Source organism: Neopsephotus bourkii, unplaced genomic scaffold (assembly GCF_033783945.1).
Source record: "Neopsephotus bourkii isolate Nb327-2 ecotype Australia unplaced genomic scaffold, CSIRO-AGI_Nbou_v1 NB_1292, whole genome shotgun sequence".
In the NCBI taxonomy this organism is placed as follows: domain Eukaryota; kingdom Metazoa; phylum Chordata; class Aves; order Psittaciformes; family Psittacidae; genus Neopsephotus; species Neopsephotus bourkii.
Window position 1 is genome coordinate 1,277,158 of NW_026901776.1, and position 24,806 is coordinate 1,301,963.

At 38.1% G+C, this 24,806-nt stretch overlaps 1 protein-coding gene across 1 annotated transcript in view; it reads right to left on the bottom strand.

Moving 5' to 3' along the window:
• Window positions 1-292: 292 nt before the first annotated feature.
• The window catches only part of HEATR1 (HEAT repeat containing 1), a 34,571-nt gene continuing 10,057 nt past the window's right edge, over window positions 293-24,806 (bottom strand). The window contains exons 13-44 of the mRNA XM_061365711.1: window positions 23,940-24,028; window positions 23,454-23,665; window positions 23,061-23,182; window positions 22,360-22,554; window positions 21,683-21,866; window positions 21,267-21,415; window positions 19,671-19,863; window positions 18,970-19,142; window positions 18,483-18,650; window positions 17,397-17,639; window positions 16,573-16,704; window positions 16,061-16,167; window positions 14,684-14,827; window positions 13,805-13,923; window positions 13,411-13,532; window positions 11,827-11,955; window positions 10,999-11,229; window positions 10,219-10,345; window positions 9,181-9,347; window positions 8,502-8,548; window positions 7,532-7,655; window positions 6,567-6,707; window positions 6,069-6,358; window positions 5,363-5,513; window positions 4,712-4,870; window positions 3,913-4,047; window positions 3,550-3,654; window positions 3,288-3,456; window positions 2,435-2,589; window positions 1,918-2,076; window positions 935-1,043; window positions 293-526 (exon numbers count right to left, since the gene is read on the bottom strand). Coding sequence (XP_061221695.1) covers window positions 438-526; window positions 935-1,043; window positions 1,918-2,076; window positions 2,435-2,589; window positions 3,288-3,456; window positions 3,550-3,654; window positions 3,913-4,047; window positions 4,712-4,870; window positions 5,363-5,513; window positions 6,069-6,358; window positions 6,567-6,707; window positions 7,532-7,655; window positions 8,502-8,548; window positions 9,181-9,347; window positions 10,219-10,345; window positions 10,999-11,229; window positions 11,827-11,955; window positions 13,411-13,532; window positions 13,805-13,923; window positions 14,684-14,827; window positions 16,061-16,167; window positions 16,573-16,704; window positions 17,397-17,639; window positions 18,483-18,650; window positions 18,970-19,142; window positions 19,671-19,863; window positions 21,267-21,415; window positions 21,683-21,866; window positions 22,360-22,554; window positions 23,061-23,182; window positions 23,454-23,665; window positions 23,940-24,028 — 4,839 coding nt within the window. The 3' untranslated portion in view covers window positions 293-437. The remainder of the gene's footprint in view (window positions 527-934; window positions 1,044-1,917; window positions 2,077-2,434; window positions 2,590-3,287; window positions 3,457-3,549; window positions 3,655-3,912; window positions 4,048-4,711; window positions 4,871-5,362; window positions 5,514-6,068; window positions 6,359-6,566; window positions 6,708-7,531; window positions 7,656-8,501; window positions 8,549-9,180; window positions 9,348-10,218; window positions 10,346-10,998; window positions 11,230-11,826; window positions 11,956-13,410; window positions 13,533-13,804; window positions 13,924-14,683; window positions 14,828-16,060; window positions 16,168-16,572; window positions 16,705-17,396; window positions 17,640-18,482; window positions 18,651-18,969; window positions 19,143-19,670; window positions 19,864-21,266; window positions 21,416-21,682; window positions 21,867-22,359; window positions 22,555-23,060; window positions 23,183-23,453; window positions 23,666-23,939; window positions 24,029-24,806) is intronic.

Genomic DNA, 24,806 nt, shown 5'->3' on the forward strand with positions numbered 1-24,806 from the left:
TAGCTTGTCTTTAAATACTAAAAAACCATATGAATCCCAATTTATATTAATCCTAATTTATTGTTACTTCCTTTTCAGTATGTTCTGTGGCTTTACTTTTTGCTTCCCTGAAAAGACAGAAAAGCAGATTCTCAGTACCGTACCCCAAACACAGCAGAACTCAAGAGTGTCTTGCGTGTCACTCTGTGCCCTATCAGAATTTGCTTATAGCTTGCTACAGTCTCCCACTGTTAAGAAAACAGCAGTTAAGGAAAAGTCACGCAGAAAGTCCCAAGACCATCCAGAAATTACAAAAGCCAGATCCTTACAATGTTTTATTAAAAAGTTAAGATCCTAGCTCTGATAAAAATTAGTATGACTGACTAATTTTGCCTGTAACAGTAGCCTGTGTGAAGCTAACATGATTCAGACAAAATCTGAAAACAAAGGAAATCAACTTAGAAGTAGCTTTGAAGTGGTTCTCCTAAAATGACTTCTAGTTGTTGAATTGTCTTCTGGCACAGCTGTTCAACTTCTTCACATTCATCTAGAAAGAGAAAGAAAGCAGGAATTAAGTAGAGCAGCCACTGAAAGCTACCCTAGGAAGGCCTCATCACTCGTCGAGGCCAAAACTGGCTTCAAACATCAGGTATGAAATTATTATTAAAAAATACTTTGGCGCTGCCTCAGGACGTGGGTGAATTATTTCTATTGTAACACTGATCTAAACCATGAAACTAGGGAGATGCACACACTGAAGAAACTACCATAACTGAACTTTCAGAACTGTTGCATGCAACCCTCTTCAGCCTGCATCCTGTGCAGTTTAACCTACTGTATACCAATACATTAAGTTTTACAGCAGCTACAGCAATCTGAACCTTTGAAAAGTGACCCTTATTCTCTTTTTTGTCTTAGGCCAGTTGTCTGCACCAGTGCCACTTTAGAACATTACCTTCCATGAGCTCAGCTAAGAATGGAATGGATTCAGGCAGCAGGACCAGGTAGTTCTCTTTCAGTTTTTGCGCAACTTCTACCAAAGCAAGCAGAGCAGCAAATCGGACCTAAATCAAAACAGTAATCTTTGTAAGGAAACAAACATTTCAGTATAATTCTGTCTTCTCCTCTGCCTGCCTCCACTTTCTTTCCGTCTAAGTTTGTAAACTAGCTCCTGCTACTGAAGGGAACTAGTTTTACACCAGTTTAAACCTCAAGATTTGGGTTAGGATAATGTGAAAGGAAAAAATAGGTTGCAAGAAGCACGTAAGTTGATAAAATGGTCTTGAACTTCCTGTTGCAATGAAACTACTTCACTGTATCAGGTGGTGAGGCACTGGAATAGGTTGCCCAAAGAGGTTGTGAATGCTCCATCCCTGGCAGTGTTCAAGGCCAGGTTGGACGAGGCCTTGGGTGATATGGTTTAGAGCGAGGGGTCCCTGCCCATGGCAGGGGGGTTGGAGCTTGATGATCTTAAGGTCCTTTCCAAACCTAACCATTCTATGATTCTATGACTTAGCTCATTATAATGACAACCCAAGCACTCCCCCTCAAGAGCTACAGCCTGTCAAATAGGAGAGCCTTGACAACTGTATGTAGTAAAGTCTGGAGGTTTATAGATAACTGTCTTCCAGTTCCCCTCTTTTTTCTTACACAGCTTTTACTCCAACAGCTACCCAATCTTTAAATAACCCAAACCACACAGTGTGGAAGCTATCCACATGTGGAATATTGACTGCTTACAGTAAGAGCAGAAGGCCATCTTGTTCACACCTCTCTATGGCCTGGGAGTATCATAGCACCCCCAAAAACAGTATCAGTATTTTAACTTAGGCGAGTATTTTAGTAGTGACTTGGCTAATCCAATTCTGTTTTCAGATGCACTGTTCCCATTTTCTCATGCAACAAAGAAAACCAGTTTGAATGCTGACAGTTCCCAACCTTAGAAGAGGTGTGCCTCATTTTCAGCAGGATCTGGTAGTTCAGTGGTTTCCAAAGAGAATCATCTGCCATTGCCACTGCAAACTGAGCTATGCAGGGTATCAGGTGTGCTGTCACTCTGTCCTGGAACTTCTCATCTCCTCCAAGTGTATTTTCTAGCTGTGGAATAAAAAGCTTGTCAAACAGATCCAAACAAATAAATCCAGCCAAAAGCACATCTAGCTTTGGCTTTTAGGTACTGAAGTGTTGCATCGAAGACCATCAATGGGAGTGCAACTGGTCTGCAAGAACTCAACAACATGCATGAACCTTACAGAATGACAATGTTTAGAAAGAGGATAAAACAGTAATTCAGAGCCTTAGGCAAAGCAATTAATACTGCTTTGTCTCTGGGCCACAGACAATAGTTTTTTTAAGGGAGAGGACTGAGGTGAAGTTAAATAGGTAAAAATAATAAACCTTTCAGATGGGGAAAAAAAAGTCAGTTTTGAATTGTTTTTCCTGTATCTGTCAATACCTGATCAACCAGAGGCATCATCAAGGTTTCTGCTCTTTCCTTACTCAGGAACTTCTGGGTGTCAAACAGGAAGAGCTTGTGCAGACAATTCATGGTGAACTGCAAGAGCAGACAGCTCTTCTCTGTGCTATTCTCACAGTCAAAGAAAGCTTCATCTATATGTCAATCAATAAGAGAAAAAAAAACATAAAAACTTTCCCACAAGATAGAAACATTATTCATTTGTGAACATAGCTAAAGGATGACTACATAGCAATTATGTACTCATCACTGAGAACAATAAAGATGCAATATATGACCTGGCTTCTAGATAATGCCCTAGGAGGGCTGCCACTGCTGTTCATAGTCAGCTGGGGATAAAAGGGACTAGACATGGGCTACAGGAAGACACAGGCCATACCGCTGGATGTGGAGAATTTCTTCACTACAAATAGGATGAGCAAATAGGTTTCCCATACAAAAACCTAATATCTATTTTTACTAAGAAAGCAGAGGAGTCTGAATACACCAGGTAAAATGTAAGAGGAGTATGGAAAAACAAGAAAAAAGGCTGAACAAGTTGTCCTTTTCCCATACAATCTCATTCTCATGGAATTCACTGGGACTGACACTGAAAATTTTCATGTGGTCTCAAGTTTGTACTGGCAGCCCAGAGCCCATGGATGAAATACGTCCGTTTGTTCCACTAGAATAAGAAAGATGCCTTATTTATGAGAGAAAGAAGAAAGAGGAATGAGGTATGTGCCATAAAGTAAATCCTGTAAGACTAAACTTTCATCAGTTATAATTAACCTATTTCAGCATTCAAGTTAGCCTGCCAACACCTCTCTATAGTTAGTAACTGAAAACTTACCAGTTTTAGAAACATTGACCTGGTTCAGTGTCTCAGCAAATGGCTTCAATAAATGACCAGCAAATAGAGTGAAGAGGCCCTTGAGCTTGTCTGCGATGCAATCTGCTATTCGGTGGAATGTCAGTAGTCTGTCTTTTAGGGCAGACTCTGTTTTGGACCAGTCAAAGAGCTGAAAGTGGAAGTCAGATTAGCTCTTTCCTGTGTCTGTCCACTGGAAAACACAAATGTGCTGATGCAGATGTATTATATTTAAACTTCTTACCTTAAAAAAGAGGGGTCTGAAAGAAGCCTCGGAAAGTTTCATAACCATGCTTATTAGACAATCAATAATGTAAGTCTCTGTCTTACCAACTTCCTCTAGATCATCCTGGGAAAAATTAGAAAAGAGAATTCCAAGTTTGAAATGTAAGAATTTCAGTTTTAAAAGCGTATTTTAGTTTGTTTCAGACTAAATACCTAACTGTGATGTTTTCTACCCCAAGAACAATTCCCAAACACAGAGTATTTGATACCCAGAATTTCCAAGCAAAGTGCCATGGGAACTACTAATACTTTTTTAAAAACAACTGATATAATTAGCACGCAGGGGTTGAGCTGCTGCTCTTCATCCCCCTAAACAAACCACCTTGGCATGATCTGTTCTGAAGTCCAGGGCTTTCATGAAAAACGCTGTCAGCTCAGACTGATGGGAGATCAGGTGCTCCTTATCCATAGTAACAATGTGCTCCTTCAAAATGTTCATAAGGGGAACCAGGCAGTTCTGCAAAACAAAAGCGAAGCAATGCAAAGGCAACTGTGATACTGACGGTAACTGAGAAACATAACAACGAAATAGGATTTCAGCACTTCATACGTTTACTCATTAAAATACTGTCCATAAAATAAATAAGCTTTTTCCTATCATTTTGGGGGGTTTAAAGTAGTAGGATTCCTGAAAAGAGTTTGGTCTCTCTTGGTTGAAAATTATGACTCAACTTGTGTTCCCAGCAGATAAATCAAAGCCTTTATGAATGGACAATCTCTCAAACATTCATCATCTAACATGCTAAGGATATTAAACTGGTGCATTTCTCCCAAGTCTAACTTTCCTGAATCACCATTGCAGTCCAAAAGAAAACAGAGGTAATATAAAGACTGTGCTAGGTTTGGCTGGGATGGAGTGTATTTTCTTCATAGCAGCTCACATGGTGCTATGTTTCAGATTTGTGACCAAAACAACACTGGTAACACATTGACCAGTGCTCACAAAGCATTAAGACTTTGTTTCTCACTCTGCTGCCCCAGCAAGTAGGCAGATGGGAGGTAAGAGGCTGGGACAGGACACAGCCAGGACAGTTGGACCAGATTTTGCACTGCTTGGTCCTATTTTTTTCCTTTTCATTCTTTTTAATCACAATGCAAAAGAAAGAAAAAAAAGTCCTTACCTTCCGGGTATTTGCCACTTCACTGTAACACTTCATAACCGCAGGCAAGAATATTCGGGGAGCAAGCCTTGTAGCTAGGATAGTTTTCAATGATGATACACGTAAGCTTATCTGGGAAGAAGGACCAAACTCGACCACAAACTTTTCCAAGCGGACAACCTACAGGAAATCCAACAAAAGTCAGACATACTTAGGACAACAAGAATTTGTTTTACAATAATCTGTTGCAAATGGCAGACAGGAATGTTGCTGTTTGCAGCACCTGGAGCACCTTTTGTTAAGATGTCTGTGTACAAAGCTTCGCTGTCTTTTTCAGACTGAAAAAAATACACATCAGCAGTAAGGGGTCAGAATTACCCCAACACATTTGATGATATCATGGATATTATAGAGTGATCCTCCAGGATTCATCTTCCTTTCCAAACAGGCAAACTACAATCTGTCAGAGGGAGGAAAAGCAGATGCTCTCATATTATTTCTTTTAGTTATCTGCATAAGAAGGTGAGTGGAAAAGTAATATGTTACGACCTTCCACATAGTTGGCACATCTATTCCAGTTTCAGACAGAAAAAGTAATCTCTCTTATCTTCTTCTAGGAACTGGGCAGATCTTGTCCCCCTTTACATATCTGTAGGAATTAAGAGAGCTCACCTGCAACAAGCAATCCAAAAGATAAGGGCTAAGGAAGTGTGGTAATGTTTCTGCAACCTTCAGCAGAGCAGTGACAGCACTCAGCAAGTAAATCTCATTGGAGACCAGGTCCTTCTTATTTTTTAAAGTGTTCAACAATGCTGGCATCAGCCTGTGAATAATCAAGCATAGAGGAAGGTGAAACCACTGAGCAGTTGGCGGCACATTTCCGATCCCATAAATCCATCTGTTAAGCCCGCAGGGACAAATTCTACACAATTTTTTACATGTGTATTTGAGAAAACTCAGTATTCTTGGCTGTTCTGCTGTATTTCATTTTTTCAAAGCTAATGAAGGGCATTAGATTTCAAATTGCAGAATGGTTCTGGTCAGAAGCTATCGTTAAAATCACCTAGTCCAATCCCCCTACCATAGGCAGAGACATCTTTCACTAGTTCAGGTTGCTCAAAGCCCTGTCTTTTGTTTAATGATTTAATGACAATAAGAAACTTGAACTCTACTGATTCTAAAACCCTTACAATTTCACCACTAGCTTCTTAGTTCTATGACCAGGAAGCACCTTTAAGCACTATGAATATCTTCATTCTTATCTACTCAAAACACACACAGGCAGACTGCCACTTGGCCTTCACCAGCATTCCTTCAGTAATGCATTTTAGTATAATTCCTGCTGTAATTGGTTCTGTTAAAAAGAACCCAACACTACCTTGGAAGCTGAGGTATTGCTTGGGCTTTCAGCGTATAGGTGACCTCAGCTATACATAGCAAAGCACTTCCCATCACATTCTTTTCCTCTTTCTCTGAAGAAATTAGATCAATGGCAGTTTTCAGAACAGGAACAAATGGCATAGGATTTTCTGCACCAAAACCTTTGCAGAGTAGCTTGAGGCCGAACAAAGCAGTTTGCCTGTTGATGGCTTGCTCCTCCTCTTCCTCTTTTCTTCTACACTGTGCAATAGCAATGAGCTCAGGAACTAGCTCTAAGAGCTGCAGGATCTAAAAGGACAAGAGAACACACTTATGCATGCCATTAGAAACTCAGAACACACAAGGTAACAATGGTCAGGGAGCCTAGATCTCACTACTCCTATGCTGCCTGCCAGACTTGGCTACTTGTCGTCTTTACGTAGAGCAAACCACTTCTACATCTCTCTCTCTCTGGATACTTCTGCTAAAGGAACTGAGCTTAACCACTTAGCCTCACCTGGCTCTTCTGCCACTTTGTGCGTTGCTGCACCTTATTGTTCAAAAGGTCCATTGCTTTACGTCTCACAGATGGGAGCTGATTCGTTATTAGTCCCCTAATAACAGGGATGAAGGTTTCTGTTGGCAATAAGGCATTAACCTACAAGAAAACACAAACAGAACAATACCATAAATGCTATTCTATGTGCTGTGACCTGGTAGCCTCCAAATAAAACAGGAAAACTCTCTTTGACTTCCCACATGGGTTTCAGGATCAAAGAAGAGAGGACAGGCCAGCAATGCTGGATCTGAGGCAAGCAAAAGAACAAGGCAGGTTCCAGTTACAGTACTTAACGTATGTTCACTGGCTGCTAAGCAGCCATTATCCACTACCTCTGAGATTTCCTCAGCAATTCCTCTTTATGCTGGTGAGCTCCCCCTTCTTACCCTAAAATACTTCTGGTAGTGCCCCGGACACATACATCAGGAAAACTGGAATATGCTTCACAGGCAAAAAAAAAACCCAAATCCAGAAATAAAGACACATGCTCCACAGCATGCAATGAGATAGCCAGTCTGATTCTACAAATATACTTCTGATCAGAAAAAGATGAGAAAGAAAAACATAAGGAATTTTTTTCTCAACTTCAATTCCATGTAGAAACATACAACAGTTCCATTAGCATTAGTTAAACCCTTGTATGAGTTAACAGTGAGAAATGCTGCCAAAAGCCATTATTTTCCACCATGTAGTGAAATGACCGCATCCAGCCAGTAAAATACTAACTAAAAGAAACAGGCATTCCTGTCTAAGCTGTTAGCTGTAGTTATTGAAGTTGTTAGAGCAGTTTAAACAATGATGCACCAGCCTGGAGACCATCCAATAAAGATTAGTACTAATCCAATAGGAAATCCTAAAAAAGCTATATTAATAAGCAAAAGCAGAAATGTCCCACTGCTAACATGAGACCTAATGAGACATACTTTATCCAGCATATCATAGGACTTATTAAGCAGAACCCTCCAAAATTTGGCTGTTGGCTTGTCCACATTTCCTTCCACTGAAGATGCCACAGTGTTAATATAGTGAAGAACTTCTTCTAATAGCCTAGGTAGAAAGGAAGCATATTTTAGTAATAACAAGGACACTACAGAAGTTGACTTTCTTTCTGGTAAACATGAAATTTCACAAACCAGCAACAATTAAAGAAAATGAAACACCTAATGGAGAGACTAGCAGATCACATCATTAACAAAAAGCTATGGCAATAAGGACAATCACATGCACTTTAAAGAAGTCTACCTATTACCCCCAGATTAGCATCTACATACAGCAGTAGTTCTACTTAACAGCTTTAAAGCAAAAACAATGTGGAAAAATGTAGATGTTCAAAAATGAGCTTTTAAGGAACACAGCATTTAAAATAAATCCTATACCCTTTTTCACTTACAACAAACAGAAAAGTTAAGCCTCTGCAAAAGAAACCCTCCATTTTGTATCATTGGCTGTTATAGCCCAATGACTACAACTGTGATCACTGGTAATTTTATTACACCAGCATAGGCGCACCTGTGAACAATGATTTTTTTGTTCCTATTAATGAAGCAGTAAGTTTTGCTAAAAATCTGTAATTTAAGAGACTCCATCAGCAACAACATAACAGTTATGGCCAAGTGTGCAAATAAGCACTAGCAGAAATGCAGAAAGAGTGGATATTGGGTAGAGCAATCTTTCAGAAATAAAAAACTCCACATCATATAAAAACCAAAAAAAATCAAACCCCAAACAAAAAACCAAACTAAATAACTTTTATATAATAAGTACAGGTTGTTGCTGAGCACAACTGAAAGTGTCCTTGGGGTGGAAAAAAAAAGTCTAATGGAACTATATTTAAAAACAATCCCAAGTTGTAGTAAAAGCTAAAAGTAATAGTGGAGCAGATTTGAAGCATACCTCTGTTCCAACTTCTGCAGCTCTTCTGTTTCTTCACATTCAACTATCTGGTTTAAAAAGGAAGAATGAACATGCCAAGTGTGAAATTTCCATCTCCCCACTGAGTTACTATCCCAATATATGCAAATTCATTTGTTCTAAATGCAATGTCCACTAACATGTTAAGCATGAATTCCCCACATCTGCACTTAATCCATCATTCTAGAAGGAAATCTGAGAATCTTAGGCAAAGCAGTCACAGTAGCAAATACATCTGACACTGGTGGACAACATTCAGTTGAAAAACAGGGAAGTACTTCCAGCTAGAGCTGCAGCCTAAGATTCGTAACATTTATTTTCTCTTTTCAGATTAATAGTATGAATCCCAGCCCAAACTTTTGAGTTAAAGGCTGCAAGTGAAATCCCGGACTCCATAAAGCCAGTCGGAATTCACTGGGACCAGAATTTCACTTTATTACCTATTTATCAATCACACAAACAGTCTATCTGGAAAAGCTGTATTAAAAACCAATTAGCATTACTGAGAGGTTTCAAAACTCTGTCAATAAAGATGTCAGTAAGATACACCGGACTTCATCCCCTTTGCATATAAAGCCATACTAAAAAGCAAATCTCATCTATTACAGTATGGCACAATTACTTAATGTGATAAGTTTAAAAGCAATCTGCATATTATTACCTTCTTCACAAAACTCTGAGAAGATAAAAGCTGTGACATGAAGGAGACTGACAAGAATTTGAAATGCCGAAGTTGTTTGTCTGAGTGACACTCCACATCAAAGAGCTGCCCATCCTGATTTTTTAGCTTTGTCTTGCATGGTTTTGACTGTTTTGGCCCAGGATCATCTGTTGAAAATGTTCACAAAACAAATTTGTAGCAAACAGAAAAAGATAAATTTTGATTTCTGGTTATAGAAACAAAGTAAAATCACAGTCGGATGTCTTTCAAGGATAGGCATTCTGCAGTACCCAAAATTATATCAAATTTCCAAGGAAGATGCTCTAGAATACCACAGGAGATTAATTTTTCATTTCAACAGCCTCAAAAGAAGCAGTGCCATTTCACTGCCGTGCCATCTGATCATTTTTACGTGAAGAATCTTTTTTCTTGGTGCTAAAGCTATGGTAAACTGGCTACAAACATGAGTCTTTAGAGGCAGGCCCATATACGCTGCATCACACACCAGAAATGATTGGTAGTCCCTGTGATCTTGTCTTCTATAACAGCTTTTCATTTCAGCTAAATTATTTACTTGATCTTTTAAATGAGGAATACTGTTTGATTCTAAGTGCTCAAATTAATCTATAATTAAAAGGATTTAATAAAAGTTAGGTAATCACATATCAACTGTATTATTAAGAAGTCATTATAGTAACTCATATCCCTCAGTCTTCTGTCTAGAGAAGCAACAGAATCAGAATCATACAATGCTTTGAGTTGGAAGGGACATTTAAGGTCATCTAGTCCAACCCCCCCTGCCATGGGCAGAGACACCTTCCACCAGACCAGGGTGCTCAAAGCCCTGTCCGACTTGGCCTTGAATGTTTCCAGAGATGGGGCAGCCACAGCTTCTCTGGGCAACCTGTGCCAGGACCTCATCACCCTCATCATAAAATGTATCTTCCTTACATCTAGTCTAAATCTATCCTCTTTCAGTTTAAAACCATTACCCCATGTCCCCTGCAATTGGAGGGTTTACATGCATTTTGTGGTTACCTTCTTTGTTCTCAGGCAGTTCTGTCAAATACTGGATTATTTTCATCATGCCCTGGAACTGAGTCTGTACATTAAATTCACAACAGATGGAAATCCAAAATGCAGTGTCTGCTTCCAAAACAGCATCCTGTTTATGGTTTCAAAATTAAAAATAAATAAATAAATCAAGAATTAGCATTACTAATAATGATGAAAAGACTCAAAAACACCTTACTGAGTTTGTGAAAATGTCATGGTGAGCTGGATTAACACCAAGGGTAACAGCACTAAACTCTTGGAGAGAATGTAGTTCCACAGTGCAGAGATTAAATTGCTACAGCAAAGGCTGCATCTTTTCACCAATGTTGCTTTAATCTTTTGAATTTCCCCATAAACCGTGCTTTCACCTAATTCATGGGCCTGCCTGCACAAAAACATTATAGCTTATATCTTGGTCTGTACAGGAAGACCTGTATCATGTGTTACAAACACACGTATTAGAAAAAAACTCTTTTAAAATATTGGAGCCCTTTGTAATGAGATTATCAGATTTTCAGGTCAAGCACTGCTGTACAATATGATATGATTTATTCAGGCTCCAGGACAAAACAATATTGTGTCTGCAACACAAATTCTATCAACATCCCCACGAGGTTCTGCTGTATAGCACAAGCTAAGAGCTCACTATATATTTTACTATAATCTAAGGGCTTGTCTTGCACCTCCTTAAAGGACAGCTCATGAAGAGAAAAGGGAAGCTCAGTCTCTTCAGGAAAAAGATGACCCCACTTGTCTTCTAACCTTGTCTGTGCTTGACGTTGCAGTCACAGTCTTGGTGACATACTGCTCAAACAGCAGCACTAGGAGAACCCAGAGGAACTTGTCTCCTCCCACTGTAGTGATCAGCTGAGCCAGAATTGGCAGGCGGCGGTGCTCCGGCACGTGGGGCAAGGCATCCACAAACACACGGATGATCTTGATCACCACCTCTTCCACACTTCCAGACGACTCTGACAGATCACTGTCTTCAGCCTGCATACAAACAGGTACAGCAGTTCAAACAGATTAATGCAGGTGGGTACAAGTTTGTTCTTGTAAATTCAGAAAATAAGAAAAAGCCCTGCGTGCCTGACGATGGTATTACCAAAAGCGAAATCTCAAAGAAAAGGTCAGTGCTCCAAAATAAACAGTTTTGAATCACACAATTCCTTCTCGGTGTTTCAGGAAGATGCTGCAAATAAAATCAGAAAAATAAGAAGGGAAAAAAAAAAAAAAAGGGGGAGGGAAGGAAGTGAGATGAAAAAAAGGCAGGAGATAACTTGGCATCAGTTGATGATGAGAAACCTCAAACTTACATTTCAGGTCCTCTTTAGGTACAGATGTGATACTGTTTTAGCTAAACCATTTATAAAGTGCAAGAGCTCATAATGTTAAAAAGCAGTAGTCTGATGAACTGAGTTGGTCAGACAAGGAGCAACCTGTTAATACAGTTATATATAATTGAATTTCTATCTAAAAATAATCCTAGATTAGGCTACAATTTATTCTACCACTGATATTCTAAATCACTTACTCAATAATCTTATTGTTCACCTTTTTGACACTTCTGCATCACATAGACATATTTACCTGTATAAGAGCTGGAATAACCATCTGCACTGTCTTATTAATTACTTGGAATGTGTAAGTATCATCCAGACGCAAGACGTTTGCTCCCATGAATGTAAAAATGGGCATAATATTGTGGAGAACTTTATCCTGGAAAAGAAGACAGATGAGATTAATTTATTTTTTGAATTCTGCTGCTCTGCATATTATAACTTAAGGCATTTCTCCTTCCCACAAATGCCACAAGGCTCCTATAAAGGAAAATGAGACTCATTAGTACTTTCAAACATCTCCACTGAACTAATTTTAAATGTAGAGTGTCCCTTAAAGCCAATTACTATGTGATTGGTAGAGTTCTAAATATTATTTAGAAACCCAAGATACACTTCTAAGCAAGTAATTCTTGAGTGGAAATTGAGAGTTTCATCTGATGAAATACCCCGTGCCATGCAAAATCAGCTACAGGGAGATTTGCAGAAGCACCAATGTGAGTGTGGTGCAGTCATTTTCATACCTTTCCCACCCACCCTTTTTTATATCTGTAAAACATCTGCAGTATCTACAGTCATACAGTGGAAACCAACCATGTTCATTTTAAGTTTTGTCTTTTTGGTGGGGTTAGACTGTAAACACAGTAATTAGTTTGAGAGCTGGGTTTGAGATGTCACCTAACTCAAGAGTTAAGTCTCCCAGATTTTACCAAAACTTAGAGCAAGAAATTATGGGCACATTTTTCATTCAGTTTTAGTGAACTGGTGTTTTATATTTAAAAAGAGAGATGAGACTCAGACAAAAATACTTCCTTGTACTTTGACCTTGAAAATCTTATAAGAGCTAATAGTAATGTAGAAAGCTTGGTTCTATAGCAGGTGATGGCAGTATGATGGTGACAAAGGAAAACAACCCCAAGAATCAAAATCCAAATCCTCCACATATTTGTCAAAAACATCCCAATTTATGCTTTTCAGAAAACGCTATCCTTCCAAAAGTGTGGAGAAAGTACTGAGGTAAAGATGAATATGCAAATTGAGTCTGATACATCTGGATCCATTTTGCTACTTTTATAATTCCAAAAGAATCTTACTTAGAAGAGTGAGCATAGTCAAATAGCAATCCATAGAGGAAAAGGCCTGCTTCTTGGTCAATTAAAATCACACCAACCTGGGTTTACCATCATTCAACTACATTTCCCAGTGGTGTGCGAGTTAGGAACTTGTAGGAATATATGTGCTACGTATTCTTACAAAGAATAAGTAAACGGGCTGAATGTTTTCTCTCTAGCATATAAAAAAGCAGCAGAAAAAAGAAACAAGGCACAAGAACTTTGACCACAGTGGGAGAATGACGCAAGACTGTTGTCAGAAAGCTAGTTCCATTTCTAATGCACTTAACTGCAAGTCATAAATGACTCGTGACCAAAACATCAAGACAGATTTGATCTCAAGCTAAATGGAACAGAAAGCCCTAAAAGAGCAGGGAACCTGTATATTCTGCCTCTTGCTCCTTTCAGGAAGTTTCTCCCCATACAACAGTTCTATCTGTTCTTCACTCTCCTCAGTATTTGGAACCTGAAGACTCAACATGTAAATTTCAGGTACTACTTACAGGAAACATGCCAGCAACAGCACCAAGGAGAAGCAGTGCATGGTGGTGTGTCTGGGGCATTTTAGAAATCCTGATGCACTGAACTATCAGTTCCACGTTGAATTTTTCTTTGTCGAGGGTATCTGCCAGTAAAAAAAAAACTCATTATTAAAAAATACTGATACTTCAATGGTCAATCATATAAGGAAGAAAGAGCACACTCAGGCACTGGTTTCAATTTGCAAGCCATAGCTAAGGGATCTATAAAAAATGATTTAGAAAGCAACTTTGTGTACACTGTAGACGAATCTCTCTCTCCTTAACAATACTATGTACACTGAAAGAAAGAAAGAGTTAGAGGGCATTGTTTCAATGTTGTACTGGTGAGAGAAGAAAGGAATCTAGCAGTTTTTACCTGCTGGTATCTTGCTACGATCTGAAGTCAGTTTCTGACATATGCTTAGCAGGCAACTGAGGATTAGCTGCTTTGTATATTCCATATTTTCTTCTTCTGATGCCATAGGTTCCAGACACCTACACATTCAGGAATTACATTAAGAGATTGAAAGGAGACAAAAGTAAGTGACCAACAGCATATTAAGACACAAATAACCAATGGCAATCTTCACTCTACAGAAGTTCTAAATTGAGGCTTCTAAAAAGCATGGAAAAAAGTGTCTCCTTTTTTGTTTTCAAACACATCAATTGGTCTTATAAAAGATATTTAATCAAAGCACTGTCAAGAGCATAAAATAATTGCCTGAAATATGATTGCCAGTCTATGTAAAGGCAAGTCTTAAGTAAAAAAAGATAAATACCCAACCTATATGTAAACTTTCCTAAGTGTCTGGAGATAGGGCTGTCAGGAATTTTCTCGGGTTGCACTGCATGAAGGCTGCTCCAGAGTGTTTTGAGAGGAATTTCAACCCTTAAGAGTATTATTATAATAGCTTTGCAAAATACACAAGTCCTGTTGATTATGCCAGTTTCAGCACTGGTATCATCCTTCTTAGCAATCCCAAGCACTCCACCTGAGAAACAAAAGCTTCACTAAGAAGCTATGCATCTTAACAATCTTAAAAAGCCCATCATATTGTTTAAAGGGGAAAAAAGTCATAACAACTTCCCATTCCCCTTATCTGACTTACTTAAAAGAAGTCCAAGTAAAAAAAGGAAAGCTAAGCTACCAAAGATGGCAAAAAAGTAGAGAGAAAGTAGCCCATATTTAACATTTTACAATGTCTGCTGCAGAAGAGAATGGTCAAGGACTTATGTGTTATGAAGGCATGATTACCGGCTCAGCAGGTTAAAAAGTGGAGATACCAATGCTTGCGGATGTCTGAGTTTCTTCTTATGCTGCAGCAATTCTAGAATAAGCATAATCCTCTGCCAGCTGAGGTGGCTTGTTTCTGGTGCCAATTCTGCATCTTGAGGTTTTCTAACAAAGTAAGACAATCAATCAGGATACACAAAGAAAACAGTAAAGTGTTTCAGGGGACAAACATGTTTAAGTGAAAAAAAGACAAGTTTTCTTTCACATAGTAATATCCTTTACTGCTTCTCCTGGGAGAGGTAGCAATATGGTGGCTTTTGATTGAAACAGTGACACATTTTGAACAATCAACAGAAAATCCAGACCAAACTTGGAAAAACAAACAAGTATAGCATGCCTTCTGCATGTAACAATTCTACACAATGAAGCAGTCTTCTGTGGAAAAACCCCAAAATCTATTACCAAAGAACTGTCCAAATGGTGATCTGCTTGCCATCCAGGAAACTTCCATTTTAGAATTGTTGCCTAACCACTGACCGTGCAGGAAATGGGACTGTGTGTAAATGTGTGTTTATAAATTCTGACAGACATTTACAGATGGACCAATCTAATGGGAGATGATTGCTAAAAACGGTCAAGTGAAGGAAAATAAGAACAGCTATTCTAGGTCAGACCAAGAAAAGCAACTCAATATCCTGTTTCAACAACAGCTGACAGCCAATGCTTAAAGAAGAGAATAAGTACAGTGGACAAAACAGCTCCTTCCTTACGAGAATGGACAGAAAAAACAAGACTCAGATTTCTAAAAACTACAGAATCACAGAATGGTTTGGAAGGGACCTTAAAGATCATCTAGTTCCAACCCCGCTGCCACGAGCAGGGACACCTTCCCTGCTGCTACATTTTGAATGTACCTATTTTTAATGTCTGCAGTTTTAATGATTATATAAAGAATTTAACTGAAAAAAAAACAACCTGGTTTTCAGTCAATTATCAGGAATACTTTGATAAGTATCTGTAGGCTTCCACCTACAGATATGTAATATACCTACATATGTAATTTGTCCCACACGTCTTTATTACTAACAAAGTTTAATACCGAAAACCCAAAGAATCTTGTCCAATTGTGTCAAGCCAGATTTATAAGAGCAAATGTCAACATTAAAACTACTGGATCTTCAAGTTTGGGGATTTTTTATTTTTTTTACTATAGTTCCATCAGTTCTCAAACAGCAACAGCAGCTGGTTTTCTCCTACTCAAAATAGCTCAGTTATTTTACCGTGCAGAGGAAAAGAAGAAATGGATGCTTATGCTTTCAAGATAAACCATACAACACAGTAAAACACATCGCCTTTCCACACTGTACAGTAATGTTTTGCAGTTTGTAGTTATTTTACCTCTGTTGCTGCATTTTCTGCCGTCTAGTTTGCTGAACAGTGGCCAGACTTGTGGTTTTTTCAGGAGGCTCCAGCTCTCTGACAATCTGCTCAGCACACACTGAAATCTGAAACAACAGTAGCAACAGTACCAATGAACAATGTGTTGTATCACACATCCATACCCCCTCGTTTCTATTTTAAAATCACATCCCTTTCAGGCACATATGCATATATAATCCACACATTCAAGTCATATCCCAGAAAATTAAAATCAGTGCAGCAGAAAGAAGTTATTTTGGGTGAAATCATTCGCACAGTAGAGTGATTAACACATGGCTTTTAAAGAAATACCTTCTCTAAAGCAGTCATTTAATAAACTTTTCACGCATTAACCCATTTATATTGTGTGACAAATCGTTTCTGATTCCTTTCATGTTACAAATAATATAAACAGCAAGTGTTACTGAAGCGACACAGAACTACTGCAACAGGTTTGAACATATTTCTGTGTTCTAGAATTCGTCACTTACCCCTTTAAACACACTGCTAATTGTCTGGGCACAAAGTGGATTCTTGCAGTTTAACAGTAAGTCAAACAACACTTTCAACAGCTTCTGTTGCACCGTCCCATCTGACAGAGCTGCAAAGAATGGTTTAGTAATCTACAAAAGGGAAAAAAAGGATGCAGAGAAGTTTACTGTAAGAGGGCAACAGAAATTGCAAGCTCTGGAATTCAGGTATGTTGGATTATGTATCCAATCACACATGCATGTTAGTGTGAACATATATCCTAAGAATATGCATATTAACTATGTATTTGTATATATACAGGAATCCTCAGATGCAAAGCACATACTTCTGCAATAGCCATCAGACCTACTGATAAATGAAATTTTTCACATAGCTTGCCTGGTGGGGGAACAAACTTGCTATTATCAGCCTTTGGTAAGTATACAGTAATACCTCGCTAATAGAAGGCCTGAATTTGTAGCCCCCTTCAAATGAGACCATTTCTCACCTACTACATTTTCTTGACAATTGCAGACAAACATGAAGTAAAGCTTCTGCCTGACTGACAAAAAACAAGGAGCATCTGCAGACAACGACAAAGGTATTAATTTGCATGCAAATACACTGTTATTTCTATTTCATACTTGTCAAAATGCAGAAATAAAGCAAGCAGCAATTTCTCCTTGAGGTAAATTTAAGAGAGAAAGTTTTGAAACCTGTTTAGATGTTTCCAAGACACTATGGAGACCATTAAAACTAAAAGAAAAGCAGGTCAAAAGCTATGGACGCTTTAACTCTGAAAGTCCTGAGCACTGCTATTGGCTTTAAGCATAAAAAGCCATACCTGCCCAAGAGCTGTGATCTGAAATGGTGGAATTTCTTCATAGATTTTCTTGGCAACATGCAGACTTTTGATAAATAAATCCAGACTCTGCTGATTCTTGCACAAGAGGGTTGCTGAATATTCATTAAACTTTCCAAGGATGAGATGCAGGAGAACAACTTCATCTTTCAACATTGCCTCAGGATTCTTAAAGACCTTCCCTAGCAACCGGTCTAGTGCAGGCAAGAGGTGAGAAAGAATCATCTGCAAACAGAGGAAATTCATAATAGAAGTTTTTATCCCTTCTCACTTCAACAAACACCCAATAGCACACCTTCATTTCCCTGCAACAACCCCTTTGGCAACAAACTGGTTATAGTATTTCATACAACAGCTATTCAAGAGGAAAAACACGAGACTTATTGCAAGATCACCACAAGTACATGCTCATCTGCTACTTCGCTATTCTCCTTTGCAGGGCAGTATTTTGTATTTTCAAAGAACAGAAAAAAAGCAATTATTTTTCACTGATTTATGATTGCCGTCTCTTACAGAACCCGAATTTGAGCAAGAACACTAATCCTCTATGCAGTTCACAGTCCTTTTGAGACACATACAACTGAACTGAGCATAAAAATTTGTAACTTCATTCATTTTTTGAATATCAAATTCATGTATTTTCCAGCACTTAGAGAAGTCTGAATATACTGGATAAGAGGAAGTTGATACACACAAAATTGGTATTATTATCTAATACATTATGATTCTGTACAGGAAGCTCTATGTTCACTGATACCTAACCAAGGTAATAAATTTCTTCTGGACAAATCTTCCTACAAAACAATCTTTTTCAGTAACATCAAGGGAGTTTCCTTAAGAACTCTACTACAAAATCCTGCACCCGTTGCATTCCTGGAGTATGCAAATATTTTGTTTCACTAAAACATACTCTGCAGCACTACTGCATATTATTAGAGGTATCACTTTAATCCCCAATAGTCTAATACATTAAAAAGTTATTTAGCAGCATTATTACTAAATGAAATTTTATGTCAGCATTTCAATCGAATGCAAAACTGAGACAACAACTAGAAAGGTGGTACTTACCTCACCATGGACTTCATGAATAATTTTCATTAAGTTTCTTGTAATATATGATGGGAAAATGGGGTTCTGTACACAATCAAGTATATTTTCCAAAGCTTCTGACAATTTTTTCTGCTGGGATTTCTGTTTTGGTTGAGTCTCAAGCTCCTCAAATAGAGTTTCCATAATCTAGTTCATTAAGAAAGTGATAATTAAGTTATTTCTGTGAATAAATATGCCCTAAACATCTATTGAATGCGTCTGTAATAATACGATCTAGATATAGAGTTCTTCATCTGTAAATAAACCACAAGTTAATACCTCTTATTTGACTGATATTCTCAATTCTCTGTAATAAATCACTTAAATGTTTTTATAGCCTTAAAATAATTAGGCTACTATAGTCTACAATGAACTTTCCCAGTTAACATGATTTATTTTAGAAAAGATAACAGCTCACAGCAGCAGACAGAACTTGTATTAATGGACACTTCAGTAATGAAGATACCTGTGCTATGTATTTAGGGTCAGATATGATTTCTTCTGTCTTTTCCTCCAAATGCTGAAGAACAGGATGAAACAGGGACTCCTTTATCCCTCTCAAGGAATGGAGACAGTTGAGAGCAGCCCTTCGTACTTCACTCACAGGACTACCCAAGTTAATTAGTAAAGATATCACCACTGCAAAAAGAGAGGGAAAGAAGGAGGAGGAGAAAACAGAATAAAGTGAGTGGTCAGAATTCAACGTATCTGTCCTCCTAGAGGCATCAACATTACTCTGGAATTAAAGAGTCATCTCTTTTCACTATAAACCACTACATTACACAAAACCAACATGAGTCACAGATCATGGCTTTGAACTTCATCACAATCCTTATATTTGTGTTTAAGCTCAGAGAGTTCGTATATTGCTGCTGCCTGCCACATCCTATACTGCACAGAAAGTAAGGTGCTGTAGCTGATTTTTTCAGCATAAATGTGTGTTTCTTTAAAGCTTTTAAGAATGAAAAAAAAGAAGTGGCTTCACCTACTTTCAAGCTTGGGCTGGTAACTGCAGCAGTGAATCAGCAAGAGCTGTCTCCGCCTAGTACAGCTGAACATAAATAACCACAGATACCCTTTCTGGTATAAAATATATTAAAGTAGCATAAAATTAAGAGATTCTGTGATTTGGTCTTAAGGTGAGAGATATAAACTGTTTTACTTTACCTGGAGATGATGGCAATAGCAGCTGTTTCTTTTTTTGGTATGTCTGTGATTCAAGTAGCGCATAGCCAATATACAGAGCTTGAGTCTGTAGCATTGCATTGACTTCATAGTTCAGCTGATTTGAAAGGTTGTAACTGTAAGTCCATAAAATTGAAAGGAACTTGAAGAGGACCTCTGTATCTTTTAGATGTACCTTAAATTTAACAAAAAAAAAGATAAAACCACTTGTTTATTAACTAATTTATTTGGCAAAATGCTGGTGGCAACATTTGATAACCCATCCAAATTTAAGGAGTACACACAGAGAGAATTTGAGAGCCAGAAACTGTCTTTTGGGAAAAAAAAGTTACTGAGTTGATGCATTTGGGTGAACAGTACTTGCTTATCCACAGTCCAAATGCTTTTTAACAGATAATTTGTAGTCTATAGGTATGTATATACAGTGGTTGTTTTTTTTTTTTAGTCAGACTGAAAACACATCCACACGAATATTTTTAGTGTGTCAACTGCACAACTGTTATATGCAAAATAAATAACTTCTCCTTGCTGTTTTGTGTAGCAGGAAGCTTAATATTAAAAGTTCTCCACGTAATCCCCCAATTTTTCAGTCAGTCATAGAACGTGATGCTTTCAGAAGTCTACAAACCACTGTCTCCAAAGGGCTGGGCAGCACAGCGTTCTGTGCTGAATATTCACACCAAACTTCATGCTTAGAATTTATCCTGGCCAGGCTCTGGACAAAAAACTAACAAACTCTGAATCATAAATGCACCCCTGACATCACAGACACAGGTCAGAGCGCCTTCTCCCCTGCCCCCCACTAGTAATAGATGCTCCAAGAAGATTAATTTCAGCTTTTCACTCTGCCTGTAACTAGCCAGGCACTGAACCAATCTCCTTAACAGCTCAGTGTCAGTGATCTTGAAGTGCCTGATAATCAAAGTTATAGACATGAATTAACACCAGAAACATGTTTTCTCACTAAATTATTCCTATTATGTCCTTTCACTGTTTGTGCTTGTTTGTTCTTGCTGAAACAGATCACATTCTAGTAACAATAGCTTTGTGTCAATTACTTTTCTTTACCTCAGAATGAACAGTTTTTACTCTGTCATCTAAAACCCAAATTGCCAAAATCCTTTATTCTCTTCACAAAAGCGCATTGCTTGATGTGGGTGAGAAAATGTGGGATGATGTTACAAGGAAACATGTAAAGTCTTGTAAAAGTTTTCTTTTAATATTTTAATTTCAAAACTAACAAATTCTACAGAGCAACTGTTTGTTTTGCTCCCAGGTTGGACCAAAACTTTTAGCTCAGACTTCAAGCTCTTGTCCTGCAGATCAGTGTGATGTTTCCACTTTTGCTTCAACTGGGCCATTTATTGGCTTGTTTGGGTTTGCCTTGATTTTTTAAACTTCAGTTTTCTGTTATTACATGTAATCAGGCTTAGCTAACCAGCTGAAGTTTAGACTTTTATCTGCCCACATCTAGTATGCCACAAGCAGTGCTGCATGATCAGTTCTCCCTTTTCCTCAGTTTTCCTTAAAATTATGTAACTGCAGTAATAGTTCAGGCAACAAATGCAAACGTAATACCCTGAGTAAGAGGTTCATCAGTGCTCTGTACTGGACGGCATTGCTTCCCTCACTTGCACCACAGACAAGCAGGTCAAATAGCCCCAAAAGGAGGTGCAGGTAACCTTGGCCATCTTGATTCAAAGATTCGGGATTCCACCAAGTTTCCTCTAAAAAATACAGGTTATAAGTAAGACACAGTGGATGCACATGAACACCTTCAGAAACTAAAACAAAACACACATCTCTAGTTAAGACAATACACTTGGCTGATTTCATGTTCATAACTAAGTAATCTTTACGGATCCCAGTAACAGTAAAGGAATAAGGTTGAGGAAGCAAGTCTTGCTTGTTTCCAACAACTTCTGAAGACAAAATAATTCATCTTCCTTTTTCAGTTCATTGATATAAAAGACAGTTAAATCCTTAACACCTACCTTCTGAAAACGAGAGAGGAGATTTTAGGCCATTAATGAAGGTTTTCAATAAGAACAGGGACATGGCTGACTCTTCTGCATGAGCAGTTTGATCACTATTGAGCTTATCTATATAGGCAGTTAACAAGTCCTTAGGCACTAAAGTTTCCTCTGATGATTCAACAGACCAGTTTAGGGGAATTTCCTGTGAATGAAAATTCATTTTAATTCACACTGTCACAATTTCATGCCATGTAAGGCAGAAACTGAGCATTAAAATTCATCAATATTTAACTTCCAATCCTACTGAACAAGCCAGCAAAACATTCACTCAGTGAGTAAACCCCTGATATTCCTAAGCCTAACAATGACAACACATGAAGCTATGAGGTAGCTGATGGAAAAGCCCCATGCTTTGTGCCATGCTCACAGCACTGAAGCATTGAATTAGTTGGTGGGATGCTGGCTTAAAGCTCTGGAATTTAATTTTTCAATGCAGACTCACCAGAGTGGTAAAATAGGAGAGTGATTTTTAATGGCAGCTTCTAGTACTGCTGCCAGGTGTGTGGTTTTGCTCTGAAAAGAAATGAAGGGGACATTTCCAGTCCTTCTCAAGGCTCCTGAGTTTCTTTTTCTCCAGTAAAATCAGATGTCTCCATCACAAAGAACATGGCCTCTCCACAATGTTTACATCTTACCTCTTCAGTGTCACAAGCTCTGAGGCTCTTTATTTGTTTATCCAAGAAATGCAAGACTCTGGTAGCCACTGAAAAATAACTCTCCATCTGTGTATTGCAGCAGCACTGAACCAGCACTGAACCAATTATATGGGTAGCTACTTTCTGTCTCACACTGTCAGATTCCGATTCAGCAACGAGTATCAGATTATCAACCTTAGAAAGAGAGGGGAGGAAAAACAACAATAAAAAGTATGTAAGTCACTTAACTATGACCTTCCACCTTTTTCCATTTGCTTGTCCAGTAAAAACCCTGTTACCTTCTATCACCAGTAACAAGTCACTGGCTGCTGTAATGATACTCTCTGGAATCTGGTAATGCACAAACATCTGTTTTCTATGAACTAACTGAAGGTATACTTGTTTGATCCCTGGAATTTTTATTCAGTAAACTAGATTCCTGGAATTTAGTTACACAGACCTTTGTCCAAAAAGGTAATAGCTTCGCTTCTTCTTTCCCATTTATGAAGGTAGAAACCTGTTTTATCTAGATTGTATTAGGGTTTGTTATGCAGTGTATACATATCTGCCTAGCAGCTTGATGACAGCACACTAACGCTAAGAAGAGTGCATGCAGAGTTCTTAAATATCATGTTTGTTCTACTCCAGTGTCCACCTGGAAAGTGGGATCTCTGAAGGTTAGGGTACCATGGTACACCTACCATTTGCAATAGTAAAGAAGGGTCCCCTGAAGTCACGTTTTTAGCAAACAGCAGAATCATTTTCTTGTTGGTCTCTGCAATTAACTCTGCAGTCTTACTGGTTTTAATTGCCTCTTCAAGAGCTATTCCAAGAAAAAATAATAATCAGACAATCTCGGTATGCAAGTCACATTAAAACACTGGTGTCTCAGTATTCAGAAGCACTCAGAAACAACACTAGACAACTTCTTCATCTTCTCAAAGAGTTTTTAGAAGAACTCCATGCACACTCACAGCACGATAACTTGTTAATGACAGCCAGTCTCCTTCACCATGTGTTCAGGTTCAGTAAGGATGATGTTCTAAACTGTCACAAGTTTTCATTTACCAGATTAGTTACAATTAATGCTTTACCTTCTCGCCAGCCTTTCAGTAAAGGGTGTAGGGAGCAGAGATCAGATTCTGACAGGCAAACAGCCATTTTCCAATCTGAAGATTCTGAATTTGCATTAGTGATAACCATAAAAGGTAACAACCGCATTACTGCTTCATCCAGGAGTTCCTTTTTCTCTCTCAAAACCTCCTCTGTGACCAAAATTTGTACTGCTTTCTCCAGAACCTTGCACCTAAAAAAGACCAAGTCACGTTGAAAGCCCATTGCTCGATCATACCAGCAGCATTCCCTTGGCTTGTTCTCCATTTTCCATGGGAATTTTCTGAATCCAAATAGCAGTGAGAACAAATAAGGAATTCATGGGAAAGAGTAGGCAAATAATTGAATATTTTTCTTGTAATAAAAAGTATCTGAAGTAAAAATAATTTCTTAAAGTATTCTTTGGAGTTAGTTTTTAAAATGTGGTTTATACAGGAAGAATGTAGACCGAAAATGCACAAGCATACCAATTTCCATCCTTTGAAACATCAGCTTTCTGGAAGATGTTCAGAATACTTAAAACTACTACTTCTGGATTGACTTGTTTCCTGAAAATCTGAAAAGTAATCAAGAAAAAGAAATGAAAATGTAATAAAATACATCATAATGGAAAATGCATCTGCTCTATCAAGTGAAAACAGGGATCTACATCACTAATTGCATTCCTTGTGATAACCATGTAACAAAAATATTATCAGGGTAAACAGAAGCATATTGAGAGATATGCTAAAGTCCACAGAATTTATTGCATGCAGAAAGGTCGTTTCCAATCCTAACTAATCTATGATTCTATGTCTGATAAAACTGACAAACAATAGGCAAACCACTTTATAATTAAGAATTGCTTTTGCTTTTACTTTACATAGCATCAATATGACAAAAATATAAGGCATATTAACAAAAGATATGAAAGTTTAAAGAAGCACTCATGTGCTTCTATTCCTATTTTTTAGTGATTGAGAATGAATGAACACAAAAGACCGATAATACTACTGCTAATAATATTCTGCACTACTACTAGCAGAAGCAATAGACAGACAGTTACTCTAGCTGGAAACAATCAGCACAATGCATACCAGAGTCCCATCCAGTAAACCTGAGCTGGTGTTTAGAACTTCGTCACTATCAACTGACCAAATGACTCTCACATGGAAAAACTCAACTGAGCACTTCTCACTAGTGCAATGACTTGTCACTGCACCATTTTCCATCCAAAAGGCAGATAACATGGCTTGGTTTTTTGTAGAAAAACGTATAGGATGAGCAGGAAGGACACTTCAAATAATAATCAAAGAATAAAAAACCACATCAACACAACCAGGTTAACTGCAAAC